At 41.0% G+C, this 16470-nt stretch overlaps 2 protein-coding genes across 23 annotated transcripts in view; one reads left to right on the top strand and one right to left on the bottom strand.

Annotated features, from left to right (window-relative positions):
• The window catches only part of LOC307194899 (uncharacterized protein), a gene marked incomplete at its 5' end in the record, with an annotated part of 247522 nt that overhangs the window by 205215 nt on the left and 25837 nt on the right, over positions 1-16470 (top strand). For 18 of the 20 annotated variants that reach the window (XR_013830654.1, XM_079938311.1, XM_079938325.1 and 15 more), the window contains one exon: positions 7036-7251. The exons of 1 other annotated variant lie outside the window; for it this stretch is intronic. Of the gene's footprint in view, positions 1-7035; positions 7252-15506; positions 15522-16470 lie in introns of those variants that run through there. One more of the 20 variants, XM_079938322.1, reaches the window with a different exon arrangement.
• MYRFL (myelin regulatory factor like) overlaps positions 1-16470 on the bottom strand; it is a 123440-nt gene that overhangs the window by 11047 nt on the left and 95923 nt on the right. For 2 of the 3 annotated variants that reach the window (XM_079938286.1, XM_079938285.1), the window contains exons 16-22: positions 13487-13572; positions 10879-10953; positions 10743-10795; positions 10442-10621; positions 3580-3642; positions 2842-2929; positions 816-890 (exon numbers count right to left, since the gene is read on the bottom strand). In XM_079938286.1, coding sequence (XP_079794412.1) covers positions 816-890; positions 2842-2929; positions 3580-3642; positions 10442-10621; positions 10743-10795; positions 10879-10953; positions 13487-13572 — 620 coding nt within the window. Of the gene's footprint in view, positions 1-815; positions 891-2841; positions 2930-3579; positions 3643-9407; positions 10622-10742; positions 10796-10878; positions 10954-13486; positions 13573-16470 lie in introns of those variants that run through there. The other variant, XR_013830652.1, reaches the window with a different exon arrangement.

The following is a 16470-nucleotide window of genomic DNA, read 5'->3' on the forward strand; positions in this document are numbered from 1 at the left end:
GGAAGGGCTGATTTGAAGCCCAGCTCCACCACTTACTCGCTATGAGTTTTGGGACAGGCTTTTTGACCTCTCTAAACTCTTCCCATCTGAAAAATATAAACCAGAAAAAAAAATGCCAACCTCAGCGGATTGTTGAGAGGATTATATGACCCAGTAGTAAAGTGTAGAGTGTCTGGCATATAGTCTGTGCTCAGCAAATGGTAGTTATTAATTTCACTATTATCTGTGATTCTCACAGCAGCTCTCCTTGTTATGGTATAATGTCAAACACGTCTTACAAATGAATAAACAGTAGCTCAGAGAGGATGACTGGTTTCCCCAAGATTACTGAATTAGTAAGTGACAGAGACAAAATCTGAACACTGGTCTGCCCACCTCCAAACTCTGACTTCTTTTTTTCAACTCCCTTGGGGGAAGGGGGTGGTGTCTGCATTAGCATTGCTCCCAGAAGCTCACAAAAATGTGCAGCCCCCCACATCCAGGGGGCCAGGGCCACACTATTACTCTAGTTCCCACCCCAATTCAAAGGGACACAGCCAGGGGCAGTCTGAGAGCATCAAACCCAGGGTCATTGTCACTTTGTAGGTATGAGTATACAGCACAGAGCCTTTCCATTCCACTGGAGGGAGCCTGGAAGGCCCCAACCTTCATTTTGAAAACCCCTCCCTCAAGCTGGCCTAACTCTCAACCCAACCATTATTCTTTAACTGATAACTTTCCACCTCCTAACTTATTGATCAAATTGTGAAGGAAATTCAGTATTGTTATTCAAATAATGATAAAAACAGAATTGTCTTTTACAGCTATGCACTTACTTGATTTCCAGAGAGAATTTGACATTGGTAGGTGTGTACTTATTAACAGGAATATGGTAATTGTAATTTCCAGACCTAATTATGGAAAAAAAAACACAAATCAAAATACTCAGGAAAGGGTTCAAAAGGGTTTTTTCTACTTTTTGTATACTATGTAAACTGTGAAATATTCTATAATACGTAACAGATACAGAAAATCAAGTTTAAATTTCAAAGTGATCTCTTTCGGATCTTACTATATATGAAATATACCACAAAGATTTATGGTTTGTTAAAATACACAGAAGAAATGACAGAAAGTCAAATCCCAGACCATATGCACAAAACTAAACAAATAGGAAATGACTTCAGTTCCCCTTAAGGAGATACAGATTTCAGAAGACAAATGAGGCAAAGTCCTCAAACTAACAATCCCTCTGGAAAGAAAATTGGAAATAATAAATACCAGCTTTTTTACAGTAAACCACTCCCTTTTAGGCAACATTAGCAGGAAATATCATGTACTTTCAGAACTGGAATCAACTAAAATTATTATAGTCCTAATTACCATTTAGTAATGGAGAAAACTGCAAGACAGAAATGCTTATACAGACATTCCTCCCGCCCTTGACGAGGGATGCTTAGGGAAAGGGGGGAGTTCCACTGATCCCTACTGTAATGAAAACCCTAGCAAAAAGGCTTATTGTATCTAATACAAGTTCTTATGACTGGCCATCCCTTGAATTATATGGAGAAATAACTTAAAACCAGATAAATGGGGGAAAGAGCCAATCATTTAAAATTTCCGTTAATGAATATTAAACTGGGCTGTTAAAAATAAGAAAGCAAAAATAAAAGCAATAGATCTGAACTGGGATCGGGAGGGCTTTGTCCTACTGGAGGAAGCTTGGGTAAATAGAATTCTTTTCCTACTATGTGCCTCCCAACATCTGTGTGCTTTCCAGGCACCCAACTCCTTAGCTAGTAAGTATCCTCATCTTACAGATGAGAAACAGGTACGCAAGGAGAATAAACATCTTGTCAAAGTGCTGGAATTTGAACCCAAATCATCTCACTCTTCATTACGTCATTCTACCAAACCAATTATTTCTGTCTCTTGACTTTTTCAAGCTCACTGAGCCTCAAGTTTTGTAACAGCAAAATGGGGGTAATACCAACCTCATGTGATTTTGTGAGAATTCAATGACATAATGAATGTAAAGGTCATAAACAAATCATAAAACACCATACAGGTTATTTTCAAAAGTCAGGACCATCAGCCTGAAGCCTAAGGTACATTAGGCTGAAAAAGAAATAAGGCTGAGAATCCGTAGGATTTGTGACACCAATTCAAAATATACAGCCTTGCCTTTAACCTAGCAGGCTTAAATATTAGCAGGTTTAACTAAACCAGTAAATACTGATCAAATAAAGAAAAATAACTCCTTATTCTTAATGCCTACAACTTGCATATTGTGTTTGCTGAAGCTTCTATGCTTGACCTCTATGCGTCTAGATGCATTGTTACCTTGATGCAGGCGATACACTAGAGATGAACATTGCTGATAACTTTTGCAGTACCCAGATTTTTTTCTCTTAACTGAAAAGGTTAGGATAAGCTATATTTTTCAGCAATTAAAATAATGATATCCCTTGTTATTAAAATATACAAATGTCAGCTCACTCATAACTTGGAGCCATCAGTAATAATGTCTTTCTTTTCTATAAAATTAACTAACAGCTCTGTGCCTATGGTATGTGGCCTCAGAGAGTCAGCCACAGAGCTGCCCCCTAAGCTTTTAGCTTTGGACTTACCCATTAAACCAGGAGACTGCAATCTTTGGAGCCGTGGTTTATTGACATTTGCTAATACCAACCATTTTATGATTCCCTCTTCCACCATGCAACAAATGTGTTTTCACTTAAGGAGCAATGTAAGCACACATCGGTTTTACCGGGTAGCATTAGCTTTCATTCCAGTCTCAAAAACCCAGAGCCCTGAGTAAATTCCAGAAACAATCAGGGGATAATGGGGAGGCTTACCCACCCGCACTGGAGGCTTCTACTGCAATACCGACGATCTATTATTTGCTGGATTTCCATAATCTGAATAGAACTGATGGTTGTATCAATCCCTGAATTGAGAAGAAATAAAGTAAACTTTTCTGCAGAGAAAAAGAGCATTGTGCTCCAGCACAGGCTCCAAATTGCAGATTGTGAAATAAGAGTTTCCTAGATAAATGGATTCCATTTGCATTCAAATGGGGGAAAAAAAGGAGAAGAAAGGGGAGAAGGCTTTTGTTGTTGTTACAGTAAGTTTTAAGAAAACTAAAAAAAAAAAAACCAAAAAAAAAACAAGCTCCAATAGACAGCCTCATAATATCCAAAACAATGCCTGGATCGTGGAAGTCCTACTAAATTGAGATTTATTGAAAATGGAGAGCGCAATGTGATATGCAATCTGGCCAATAAAGAAAGATTCAACAAAAATCAGAAAACAGAAAACCAACTAAAAATTTAGCAGAAAAATAGAAGAAGAGAGCAGGAAGTTCAAATAAATTATTAAAATCCATGAAGATCAACCAAAAGGCCTAGCGGTATGCAACCATTTCTAATGCCTCCTTAATGGTTAGGGAGGCCTCGATTATCAAAATGTACTCCCACGGGTGTTTGTGGCAGAGTGCAGCCTCCGTCCCTGTGCCTTACTCCAGTAATGCTTTCACAGCTTGTTAGTATTCTGCCTGGCTCCACAAAAACAAAGAGAGTCACTTAAATATAAACTTACAGTCGCTCCCCCAGTCAAGGTTGGTTAGCGCCTGTCCTGCCAAGAATGATGTGCTCCTGTCTCCTGAAGAGGAAGAAAGTCTGTCAGTCTTGAAGCTTGTTCAGGATGGGAAGAAACCCAGTGTGTGCCCTAGTTTGTCTCTGTCAGTTGAATGTTTCCCCCACCTTTCAACCCATCACATCCCTATGCCATTTCATACAGAGCTAGTTTACTGTCACCCTTCTCCAAAAAGCCACCTGTTTCGGACTGAATTATGTCCTCCAAGTTCTTATGCATGAAGCCCTAACCCCTGGTAACTCACTCAGAATGTGACTGTGTTTGGAGATGGGCCTTTAAAGTGATAATTAAATTAAAATGAGGCTGTTAGTGTGGGCCCTAATCCAATCCGAATGGCATTCTTATAAGAAGAGGAGATTAGGACATGAAGAGGCCTGCTTGCATGGAGGAGAGACCTTGTAAGGACACAGAGAGAAAGCGGCCATCTTTGAGCCAAGGAGTGAGGCCTCAAGAAACCAGACCTGGTAGCACCTTAATTTGGACTTCTAGCCTCCAGAACTGTGAGAAAATAAATTTCTGTTGCTTAAGTCACCTAGTCTGTGGCATTTCGTTATGGCAACCCCAGCCGACTAAGACACCATCCCGGATTAGATCACTGCAGCTCACAGCTCCCCCACTTCCACTGCCATGGCATGTATTATTACCGAATCCTCTAAGTGGTGATCAATCAGTGATATCTTCTCTATCACTGTACCAAAGGGCACATTATCTCTGGATTGTTACTTTTCTTGTATCTTTGCCCTTTCTCAAAAACTCCAGACTAGGGAACCTCTACTAACATTCTTTGAATCATCTATAACTCCAAGCATAATGTGATCCACTCAGGAAAAGAGCGAGCTTAAGTTAAAAACTGAGCTGCAGCCAGCTGAGGAGAGGACTCAAATCACTGGTATGGGGCCAGAGCTCGCTTGTGGGGAAGGAAGCCAGGGGAGTGGTTATGACCCGTCAGAGCTGAAAAGGCATTTTAAAAGCAATATTGAAAAGGTAACCACTCAGATGACTGTTGTTAAGGCTATGGGGAAAAAAATGTATCTTTTTAAAGTGGATGGTAAAAGCAACCATTTAGTGAGTTGTTCAGCAAACCTAACAAAAGAATTTTAAAGTTTTTGCAGTCAGTTTTTAAATTTGCAGATGTTTTCTCAAGTATATGTACTCTTTATTGCAGTCCTTCATTTTCATTAAACAATATCTATGTTTTTCAATATAATTTGGGGCAAAACACAAAGACGTTAACCTTATTTAACAAGAGACGTAAGTTAAAACAATATGTGCTGCTTTCATGGGAAAGAAAAAGAGACAAGAGCTAAAACAAGTTTCTGTATGGAATTTCAGGGTAGAAAGCAAAGCAACGGTGCAGACTTCTGGGGGTTAGTCGCTCCTAAGTATCTGTCCAGGTTAGTACTTCTCACACTAAGTGGAAGGGCTGGTTTTCTTGTCTGGAAACCTAACTGTGAGCTTTTGGAAGACTGCATCTTGTTCACTATTGTATCCCCACATAAGGCAATGCCAGGCTCAACTGTGGGGCTCACTACATATCTGTGGAAGGATGGAAGGAGGAGAGTCAGGGAAAGAGGAAGGGAGGAGGGAAAGCCAATCATGTAGCTTCTAGAAAAATGTTTCCTCTTCCACACTCAAAGGAGACACCCCTAGGGGATGGGTGCAGAGGGGTGCTAGGAGTGGACTCGGGGGAGCTGGGCTTCTTCATCCTGTTAGCAAATGGGAGTGAGACAACTTGAAGGTGAGGCAAGCTTCCTGAAATTCCTCCCCAGCGTGATGCTTCCTTTTAAGAAGAAATGGACCTTGATATATGGTGATTTTCTAGAAAACTGAATATTTCCCTTTACCTAAAAATGTATGTACTGTCTAAAAGGCCTCCAGATTTCTTGGATTCCAGCTATTCAAATAGTAATTTTCGAGCACATGTCTCCTGCTATGAGTTTCGCTTATGACTGCTTCCATAGAGGCTTATTTACAAGGCAAATGAGGCATAAAGAGAAGGGGAAACCCGACTTCTCTATCCTGTCTGTTTTCTTTCCCTACCTTTTGTTCTATTTTCCTGCCGAATTTTCAGGAAAAACGTCATTGTAAAGTCTGGCAATAGAACTACAGAGTTGTCTTACTTCCACAGAAGTGTATTTCTGGGTTCCTGGAGACGTAGAACCCTGTGATTAAGATTTAGCATCTAACGGGATAAAGTGTTTTTTAACAGTAATAAAAAGGTGAAGTTGAGGAGAGATAATCTTACAGCTTAGAATTATGAAAATGGCTTTTCAAAAGCAGGATTGGAAATAAATTTTGAGTCTCCTGTAAAACACCTCGACTTTGTCACTTCTCTGAGGCAAGACTATTCAATTCCGAAAGGCTGGTTATTGGAAAACCATAAATTCTCCTGTAGTCATACAGGGGTGGCTCTCATTTTACAAGTGCCTTCCAGCAATATTCCCTATAAAGTTAATATACATTCCCAATGGTTTCCATTGTAAAGTTGGAGATATATTTCACAATCAGCAGATGAGATCTCCCCATAAACTAAATCAGAAACTTCTGGAGAGGAGACACTTAAGATGGTGTCCAACCAAAGTATATCCTGTCGTGGTAGAATGTGTGTATTGCGCTACTTGTAAAACTGCACTGATGGCTGATTCCCAGTACATCTTGGATACCTTTTTCTTTCATGACTGAAACAGGCTCAGGCCAAGAAAAAGTCAATGAGCCCAACCAATCGATGACTGAGTCCTTTAACACGGGGAAACATTTTCTTTCAATCATTGACTCTTCTCAGAGGTCTGGTCTCCAAATCAAAATAAGCATGAATTACAGATGCCTTTTGCTTTGTGAGATTTTAAAAGTCTTTACCAAATCTCTTAAAATCTGTAGAACTCCACTGATGCTTTTTCCCACAGGCTCTTAAGTTTTTAATATCTAACTCTGCTGCCTATTTAAACCTTTATTAGTTACATAGATTAAAATCTGATGCATCACACTCAGTTCCTCAGAGTAGAAGCTGAATATTTTGAAATACCCACTTTCCACTTCCTATTAGTCTTACGCAAACCTTTTATTAAAGTGTGAGAAGAGGGGATAACCTTTCTGAAAGACATTTTAAGCAACCAACTTAGGCCCAAAGGAAGAATAATGGCTTGAGCTCAGCATGTCATGAAAATGCTGATTTCCCTGTACTTATTTTACTAGTCGTCTTACTCCTCAGGAAGGAGGCTCATAAATGTGTTCTGGGGCTTGGTAAACTATTAAGTATTACTCCACATCTCACTGAGAGTTACTCTAAGGTTTTTTTTAATTAAAAAATTTTTATTTTTAAATTTGTAATTGGTCTTAAATGCCTCAGAAACATCTTGTTGAAAAGAATATTTGCCTGGTTTTCTCTTCTTTTGGATTTAGGAACCCTGATGTCATATGTTGCCCTGGACAGAGGCAAAAGATGGAGCAGCAGCAGAGGAGAAATGCTTTTCTTCGGGCCCCCAGAAATATCCCACACTGGGGACAACATCTCAGTGGCTATAGGCACACAACGGAATATTACTCAGCCATAAAAAGAGTGAAATAATGCCATTTGCAGCAACATGGATGGACCTAGAGATTATCACACTAAGTGAAGTAAGTCAAAGACAAATATCATATGATATCACTTATATGTGGAATCTAAAAAGATGATACAGACATAGAAAGCAAACTTATAGCACCAAAGGGGAAAGGGGAGGAGGGATAAATTAGGAGGTTGGGATTAAAATATACACATTACTATATATAAAATAGATAACCAACAAGGACCTACTGTATAGCATAGGTACTATACTATTACAAGTATAGTACTTGTATAGTACCTATTATAGCATAGGTACTATACTATTACAAGATACTCAATATCTTATAATAACAAATAATGGAAAAGAATCTTATATATATTTTTATCTCACTTTGCTGTACACCTGAAACTAACAACATTGTAAATCAACTATATTTCCATAACATTTTTTTTTAATGGCTGTAGGCAAAGGGGAGGGGGCAGAGGGTGCTGAAAGGGCTTTCTAGAGGCATAGAGTAGATACTTTCTGCATCTTCTAGAGTTGATCCCAGGTACATGCACACACCAAGCCCAAATAAGTGGAGGCAGAATGCTGGGGACAGGGGACCCAGATTTCGATTTCTACTTTGCTCATAATTCACTGCAGAATCTTAAGCAAAGTCCTCAGCCTCTATTTCATCAGTCATAAAATGGGTAAATTGGTATAAATCAGAGATCCTTCTGACCTGGGGACTCTGGAATCCCAGATGGTTACATAAAGGGGTCTGTGGTGTTGGCTGTGGACTTGAAAAGTAACAATCTCTCCCATAGATTTGTACCATTTTTCAAATGTTGCTGTTGAATTAACAAAAATAATTTGCATAATCTCGGGGTCAAAAAGTCAGGGAGCCACTGGTGTAGCTGCTCTGTGACCTTCTATGACTCTAAATCCCCCAGAGTTTTCAAGTTTCCTGAAGGTTATAGTAAATAGAACATTTAAATCCTTTCTGTTTTTTTTCTCAAGTTGAAAGAGGGAAGAGGGAAACAACTTTCCCAGTGTGTCAGAGAGCCTGATAAAGCAGAATTTAAACTCGTTTTTAGCCAGAGAAGCTGATGATAGTTGTGTCTAGGAGGACACAGCCAGACACCTTGGAGCAAATCTTCTTTCTTAGGAGTCTCTTCAGTGTCTCTCATCGTTATGGAAACATAAGATGAGCAGACACTCATTGTCCCAGAGAAGATGGCAATAAACCTTCATGTGGTTTGATAAGGGCTACTCTTCCCAATATCCCCTTGATGTGAAGAGCTGGTTGCTATAGGAGTGAATTTGCTCAAGGGTCAAAAAACTTTCTGAAAATGAAGGTTGGGCCAGTTTCCCAACCTCTTCCTGTTCAGGATTCATTGTTATCCACCTCACATGGGTCAGATGGTCTCATTTGAGCACTGCTCTCAGAAAATGACACCCAGTATCCTCAAGGTGGACTCCCAAGGTGAGGAAAAGGGTTACCAGCCACAAGGTTCCACGTGCTTTAAAAAGGGAAGGGAGGTTCTGGGGCATTTCTGAGACAGTAATGGATTTTTCCATATTTAAAACTATTGAGGATATGATCTCCGAAACTGAAAATTTCTTCCTTCACGTTGAACTTTTATCCTCACTCTATAGTGATGCATCTGTTCCCAAGTTCAATGAAAAATTGCTTTCATGAGAAAAACACTACAAGCATTGCCTCCTGTAGGTGCAGGGGAAAACTCTCTGTGCCTTAGCTTCCTCACTGGAAAAAAAAGGGGATAATAACAGTGCCTATCTATCTTTCAAGCTTGTGAGGACTAAAGGACTTACTCGTGTAGCCTACTTATGACAGTGCCTTGCATACAGTAGTAATACGTCATTATGTGGTGTTACTGATGATGGTGATGATTTGTAGAAGTTATTTATTCAAGCCTCGAATATGAAATAATATCAAAGGAAATTACATTTCTGCCCCCAAACTTCAACCACTGACCATAGTCTACATGTCATTAGTCATTAGGTCTACTCAAAAATATTCTGGCTCATCTTCTTCCAGGCATGTGTTAGGTCTGCACTTCACCAACTGTTTTTAAATTAGACATGACCAATGTCACTTGCTTTGGCCAGTAACATGTAAGCAGAAGTGACTTGTGTTACACCCACATGGAAGCTGTAAGAGCCAGTGCACAATTTGCCCCATTCTCTTACCACCTCTATAGAGGCTGTGGAAATACGTACTGAGAAGGAGTCTCTATCAGCTGAGTCTTGAATGGCGTGATGAACAAGATCCCTCTTTTGATCGACATTTGACATATAGAGAGAGTCAAATAAATGTTTGTCACATTAAGCCACAGTGATTTGGGAGTTGTTGTTACCACAGCATCTTAACTGATAAGTCACACTGATATGTATGTACTGTTATTATTAGCATCATCATCATCATTATTTTAGACACTTGTTAAAATGTGTGTATACAGAGGAGATTTCTAGAAACAATAACTTAGTATACACTGGGATGTACAGTATTTGATCTTACAGACATAATTACACTTTTAGTCCTTGATCAAGTTTCCATAATTTATTATATTTATTTATTTATTTTTTTGGCCACGCGGCATGTGGGATCTTAGTTCCTAGACCAGGGATCAAACCCGTGCCCCCTTCAGTGGAAGCACAGAGTCCTAACCACTGGACCGCCAGGGAAGTCCCAATTTTTTTAACATGAAAATTCTGTTACTTAAAGAGCATCAGTGTGTGTGTGTGTGTGTGTGTGTGTGTGTGTGTGTGTGTGTGAGAGAGAGAGAGAGAGCGAGAGAGCGTGTGTGTGTGTGTGTGTGTCCCCCAAGGAGGAGGAAGAAGATAATCTGAAAGTGGAAGCCTTTTTCAGGGACTTAAAGCTTACCCTGAACTCATCAGAATCACATTTTGCCCTGCTTGGTTTGGGCAGAGAGCCCAGATGCCACATCATCTTATAAGTTCTAAGTGAGCCAAAAGATCTACCCATCTTCACATAATTACTTCTCTTGTGCTACTATTACTATCTTGGTTGGCAGTGAACAAATGAGACCCTTTCACTTGAATCAACCAAAATTTCATCCCTGGGTGGGGAACTCAATATTACAAGTGATTACAAGTTTGTGTATTTGTGTTTTCAAAGATCTTGCCACGCCAAATAGAAGAGTGGAACCATTAACAGACTATCCAAGTAAATAGTGAGGAGGGAAAAACCTCAGGTTCAAAGCACTAGTTGTTACTCTTTGAACATTCTTTACCTGCCCATGGCCTCTGATGGGGCTCCTTCTCCTTGGGCTGTCTTTGCACAGGGCTTGAGAGGACTCTTGTTGTTCCCCAGTTGGGACAGCAGTAAGTCTCCTGACATGGCAGGATCTCACAGAAAGTGATCTCTGGTACTTGGAAGGGGGGTTGTGTGGTTGCCAGAGATGTATTAGGTGCTGCAAGGCATTGGACAGAGGGGAGGAGAGTGACAAGGTTAACCTGAAAGGCTGGTTCTTCTCTTGACAATTCACATGAAACCCAGGCTAGGTTTGAGGGTGAGGAATGTGACGATCTTACCCAAGGGGGAAGCTGTGGGTGGCAGAGCCGGATCCTGGGAGCTGGTGAGGTTGCTGGAGGAGGAGAACAAAATAATTAATGAAAGAGGCCTTCAAGAATCCTTCTCCCCAAAGGAAAACAAGACTGGAACTCTCACCTCAAAGGGAGACTTGGGGTACATCGGTCTTGATCTTTTAAGCTAAGTACGTAAAGGGAGACTATTGTCAAGCCACTGTTAAAAAAAAAAAGAAAGAAAGAGTTATGTGGCAGATTTGATTCCAGATATATCTCACACAACCAGCTGGCCAGAGATGTCCTCTCCCAGGCCACACAGATGGGAGAGGAGGGGGCAGGCGGCCAGGGCTGACAGAAGCGCCATGGAAGCCAGCACAGTTCTGCCTCTCAGCCCTGGTGAGAAAAAGCCCCCAATCTTCCCGGAGCTCAGAGGCTCCCTGGCTACTCCGGGCTGACGGATTTTTCCACAAAGCAGCCCCCTGGCCCTGGCAAGCTGTCTCAGAAACGTCTGTCACTAGTGGAAGATTACAAGAGGAAGCATGTAAATCACTGGAGGCAGCCCTCTGCTCCTTGCAGGAAAACTCAGAGCAAAGTTCATATCCCCCTGGTGGAGGGCATCCACACTGTGGTGTTGGGAAATGAAAGGCCACACAGGTTTAGTCAGCAGTAGGTGCCAAACCCTTTGGCCGCTTCTGACATCTTCCTGCTGCCTGTCTTTTCAGAGCACAATACACCAAATTGGACAAAGGAAGGAAAAAAGTACAATAAAGCATCTATTTCCACACTACATGAGTTCAAAATAATGAGTGTATCTTTCCCCCCAATTATCAGCACTTATATAGCCAAAAGGAAGCTTACCTTAAAGGTCCTGAGCTTTGGGAAGCTCTTCCCAATATTGCTCACACATCCAAACACAGCATTCTCCTCTTTCGAGGGTGTCTCTAGAACTCTCTCTACAATCCCGCCGTGCGCTGGACCTGACACAGGGGACCTTACGTGACCTCTTGCCGGCTTGATGTCACATCTGGTTCTCTAGACTCAACTCCTCATTAGTATTGATATCTTTCCCCACCGAAGGTCGTGGATTTACCATCATTAAATATACACAAAGAAATGTGCCACACATTTGAATTCTGCTCATGAAGAAAGGAGCCCCATAGTGTTCTCAGCAGCAGCTGGTTACTGCCCAGTGGGCACAGCCCTGCCTGGGAAAAGTGGTGCTGAGCTCCAAAGATGCCGTTAGACAGAATTTGTGGCGTCGCCCTGGCAACTACTTGCTGTGGTCCAGTCTCCCTGACTTTGTTCTCCCACATTCCCCATTTTCTATCTCCCTATTACTAATCCTTAAATACTTTTTCTGATTTGTTTACCATCTGCATCATTGCATGGCCTGGGCAACTTCTAGGATCATAGAATGAAATAGACATCTGCTTCTTTCTTTAGGGTTTTGATCCTTCTCAGGTACACCACAGGCTGGAAACAAGACAATAAGCCCAATACCTCCCATTTCTGGTCTTAGAGGTCAACAACATTGGAATTCGTACGATCTGATAAGCACATTTAAAAAGAGTCTCTTCATATCAAAATTAGACTTCCTATAAGCTTTGCATTGGATTTTCATGGGAATCTGTGTCTCTAGAGAATGTTAAGCATGTCTGTGAAAAGTAGATGCTCACACTCTCCTGAGTTGGGAATCCCAGAAGAAGACAAGTTCACTTAGGAGAGTGAGAAAAGTACACCAGCTTCTACTGGGAATTCTATGTAGTGGTGTCAAATACTTGGGGATGCTTCCTGCAGTGGGCAGTAGCAAGTGAAAAGTTAAAATGCTGAGGGGAGAGAAGGGTACAGAGAGACCCACAATGTCTCCTGTAACTGAGAAGCTGCTTTGGATCAAGAAACTGGAAGCATCCTTGGGACCATCCCTTACTTAGCCTCTGAGGATAATTGTCTCCTCTGAGACAAGGCCCAGAAGCTAGTCCTTTTCCACACTAACAAAGCATTTTTGCAGGGATAGATAAATACCCCTTCCACCATGTAAACAGACCGAAAACAAGAAGGCGAGGAGGACACAGGAAAGATGACCAGGGCTCAAAGGCTGAGGAGCCATCATAGCAGCAGCACGAGCCTGAAGACCAGAGACCTGATAAAGACCCCTCATCCCAGTAAAGGATGACCCCTCCTCCCTGCGAAGGAGGGATGGCAGTCAAAAGGCACGTGATGCTTGCATAGCAAATGTATTTGCTTTAACTGCTTAGTACATTTGGCTACCATTTCATCATATTGCATATCTTGGGGTAATCTCAGTCTCTTTTGGTATAAAATCCAGAAGAATTCTAATAATATGAATATCCATGGGAGAGTGGATTGTACCTGATTACCTACTCACTCTTTTCGCCTAAGTAGATAGGAAGGAGAGCAAAGATTTTGTGAAAGTTATTTGCAAGGCTAAAAAAGATACACACACACACACACGAAAGGCACAGGGAGCTGGTAAGAAATATCAGTTGATTAAAAAAAAAGATCATCCTTTATCTCATATTTAAGAGCAGAAAGCCTGTGCTTCTTTTCTTCAAATTATGAGTTTATAAAGGGCTCCTGTATCTCTAAGCTAAATCAAAGGCCAATGTCTGGTTTAAAGGGCTCCTTGTCTTCAAAGTAAATAGAAAGTCAGTCCCCAGTTCATGTGTGAGAAAAGGGAGATGGAAAGAGAAAAAGAGCTTGACATAGCACAACACTGATGTTTTTCTTACCAAAATGCCATCACAGCAATGAGAGTTATAACCAAGGTCTGGAAAACCCAATTAGGACACGACTGTTTTTTTCCTGAAAAAGAAACCTATAAAAAATTCAGCAATGAGAAATGAAAAATCAGTGATGCCAACTTTGAGAAGGATGCCTGAAGACTCACTCCCCAGGGGATCTTCGCTGCTCCCTTCAGCCTACATCTCCCTCCTCCTCTCTGCCTCTGAAAACAAAGTCCTTTCAAAGCCAAGTTCTTCCCTTTTCTTGGCACTCCAGGCTACACTCTCTCTTCCCTGCAGGACAATTGTCTGTGCCATTCATTAGTGCTTTTTCTTGAAGTTTTATGAGAGAAGACCTACCAGACAATATACTGTCAGAACCCAGAGGTCCATTTCTTTTAATAGGATACTTTTGAAAATCAAAAAGTCTTCAAGACATAATAGAATAAATCCCAATGGAAGAACTTCAGGCAGCATGACAAATTGTAGAAAAGATTTTTGTGGCATGAAATACTATTAATTACTCCTTAAATCATATACAGTTTTTTCCAATGCTGCCACCTATTTTTGAGGACTGTTCTGGGCCTATGTCTTATTTATTCTTATATCCATTCAACAAATATTCATTAAGCACTACTATGAGCAACGTTATAGGGGGATATGAAAATAAGTAAATTACACTCTCTAGGAAGTGAGTGAGACAAACCTTTAGGACTGGTACATATTGGCATTAAAAACTTGCACATAAGGAATGAGCCAAGAACCATAGGAGAGACAGCTGTGCAACTGGTGAGGAATCTCGCTGGAGATACGAGAGGCTTTCTGCCCAGTTAAATATGGTGCTCCTTAAATATGAGTTTCCTACTAATGCAATACAGAGTATTATGTTTGCTTCCTTCTGCGGGTAAAGGATTGGAAGGGAATTGGAGGATGGTGGTAGTTAAGAAATAGTTTAAAATTGGTCTTTGAATTTCTTGGGCAGGTTATCTGCATAAAGAAAATGTTCTTCAATGTAATTATTGGGGGTCGGGGGGGCGGAATTAACCACACGCTTTTTAACAAGTACCCAAATTTTAGGGTTATCATAACTGAGTCATCCATAAGTGCAGTAGGAAGCCACTTTGAATACCAAGAAGTGGATGGTTTATACCATTCCTACATCCCACTGGAACGGTTTTGAGGACATCCTAATAGTGTGCTGTGCAAAGAAAGAACTCAGTGCAATGAAATTTGCTGAATTGATTAGAATTAAGTAGTATTAATCTCAGAATAAGAGCTTCCCCTTCCAACCTACTCCCCAAAGCTGCCAGATTATTTTAAGTCTCCATGCTTTTGCTCAAAAGCCTTTGACCTTGTATAGGAAAATGGCCTAAGACCTGGGGTCAGACCTGGAGTCAAGCCCTGAACAAGCCATCTAAGTGTCATTGATCCTCATTTTCCTCATCAATAAAATAGGAAAGATAAAATCATACCTGCCTACCTTTCAGAGTTACTGGGTGGACCTGATTAACAGAGAAATGTTTCTCAAGTTCAAGTCTGCATGAGAATTACTATGGAGTTTGTTAAAAAATCTAAATGCTCTGAAAAATTCTGATTCAATAGGTTTCCATGTAGTGTGAGTTGGGGGGCTGTGAATCTGTAAGAAGTGAGATAATGAAAAGTACCTGTGTTTGCTAATATGTTTAGAATAGATAACTAATAAGAACCTGCTGTATAGCACAGGGAACTGCACTTCACTGTACAGTAGAAACTAACACAACATTGTAAGACAACTATACCCCGATTAAAACAATAAATAAATAAATAAATTTAAAAATAAACATACTCATTGAGATGATACATCATTTATTCAGTATGATCCATTTGACCTCTATGTTACTAATTTTCATAATACCCTGAATAGTGGGGGGAGGCGGGCTCTCAGAAGAAGCCTGTGTTTGTTCCTTCCCTCTCTCGCTTCTCCACATACTCTGAATTTTTACTCGAACCCTGAGGTCTTTCTCACCTCGCCCCAATCATCAACACACAGCAGGAATCACCCACCTACCTCTTGGAAGTAAAGAAAGAGAAGGAAAGGAGAGGAACCGTTTGGACTGGATGAGACCTTAATCTTCCTCCAGAATGAGCATCATCTTGGCCAGCATTGGCCCAGCCAGGCTTCTCACCATCAGGTAAAGCCCACCAACTGCTCATAGCCAGCACTTTGCTCATTAATGCCCCCACTCAACCCAGTAGGACCACTCTCCACCCATACACTTGTGTTTCAATGCTCCAAGGATCTTGGAGGCTTTGAGGAATAAAGGTTACCTAGGGGGTTGGTGTATGGAAGGGCAAGTTAACCTCGGAGAAATAGCCAAAACCTCCTAGAAAGACAGTACAGGGAGAGCAAAACACCACCATTCCTGTATTTTATCAAGCTCCCTGGAAGACTGATACATGCCAAAGTATGAGAACCACTGAAACAGTGGGTTTGAAAATACTAAATAGCGGTGGACACTTACATAGCACTTATGTGCCACACACTCTTGAGTGCTTTATGTATGCTAATTTATTTAACCTCACAGTAATCCTCAACTACTCTATAAGGCAAGTACTGTTATCATCCCTATTTTAGAGATGTAGAAACATGAGTCCCAGGAAGGCTAAGTTCCTTACTCAAGATCACACTGCTAGTAAGTCACAGAGCCAGGATTTGAACCAAAAAACACTTGGTTCCGGAATCTGTGCTCTTAACCCCAATGCCATGCTGCCTCCGTTTTCTGTCTGTAAAGAAAGGATGCACTATACAACTTAGATATTATTGTTATTATTCAAAAAGTCTTCATGGCTGCCAAATGAACTCCGTAACTGGTGATCCAGAAACAGCCTAACATATTTTCAGCCTTAACTTCGACTCTCCTCCCTAACAAACTCCCACCTAGTCCTTCAAGGAAGCTGGTGCCAGCTCCCAGACCTTGGCTTGTGCCATTCCATCTGAAACCTCTCCAGCAGCA

Source organism: Stenella coeruleoalba, assembly GCF_951394435.1.
Source record: "Stenella coeruleoalba genome assembly, chromosome: 11".
Taxonomy (NCBI): domain Eukaryota; kingdom Metazoa; phylum Chordata; class Mammalia; order Artiodactyla; family Delphinidae; genus Stenella; species Stenella coeruleoalba.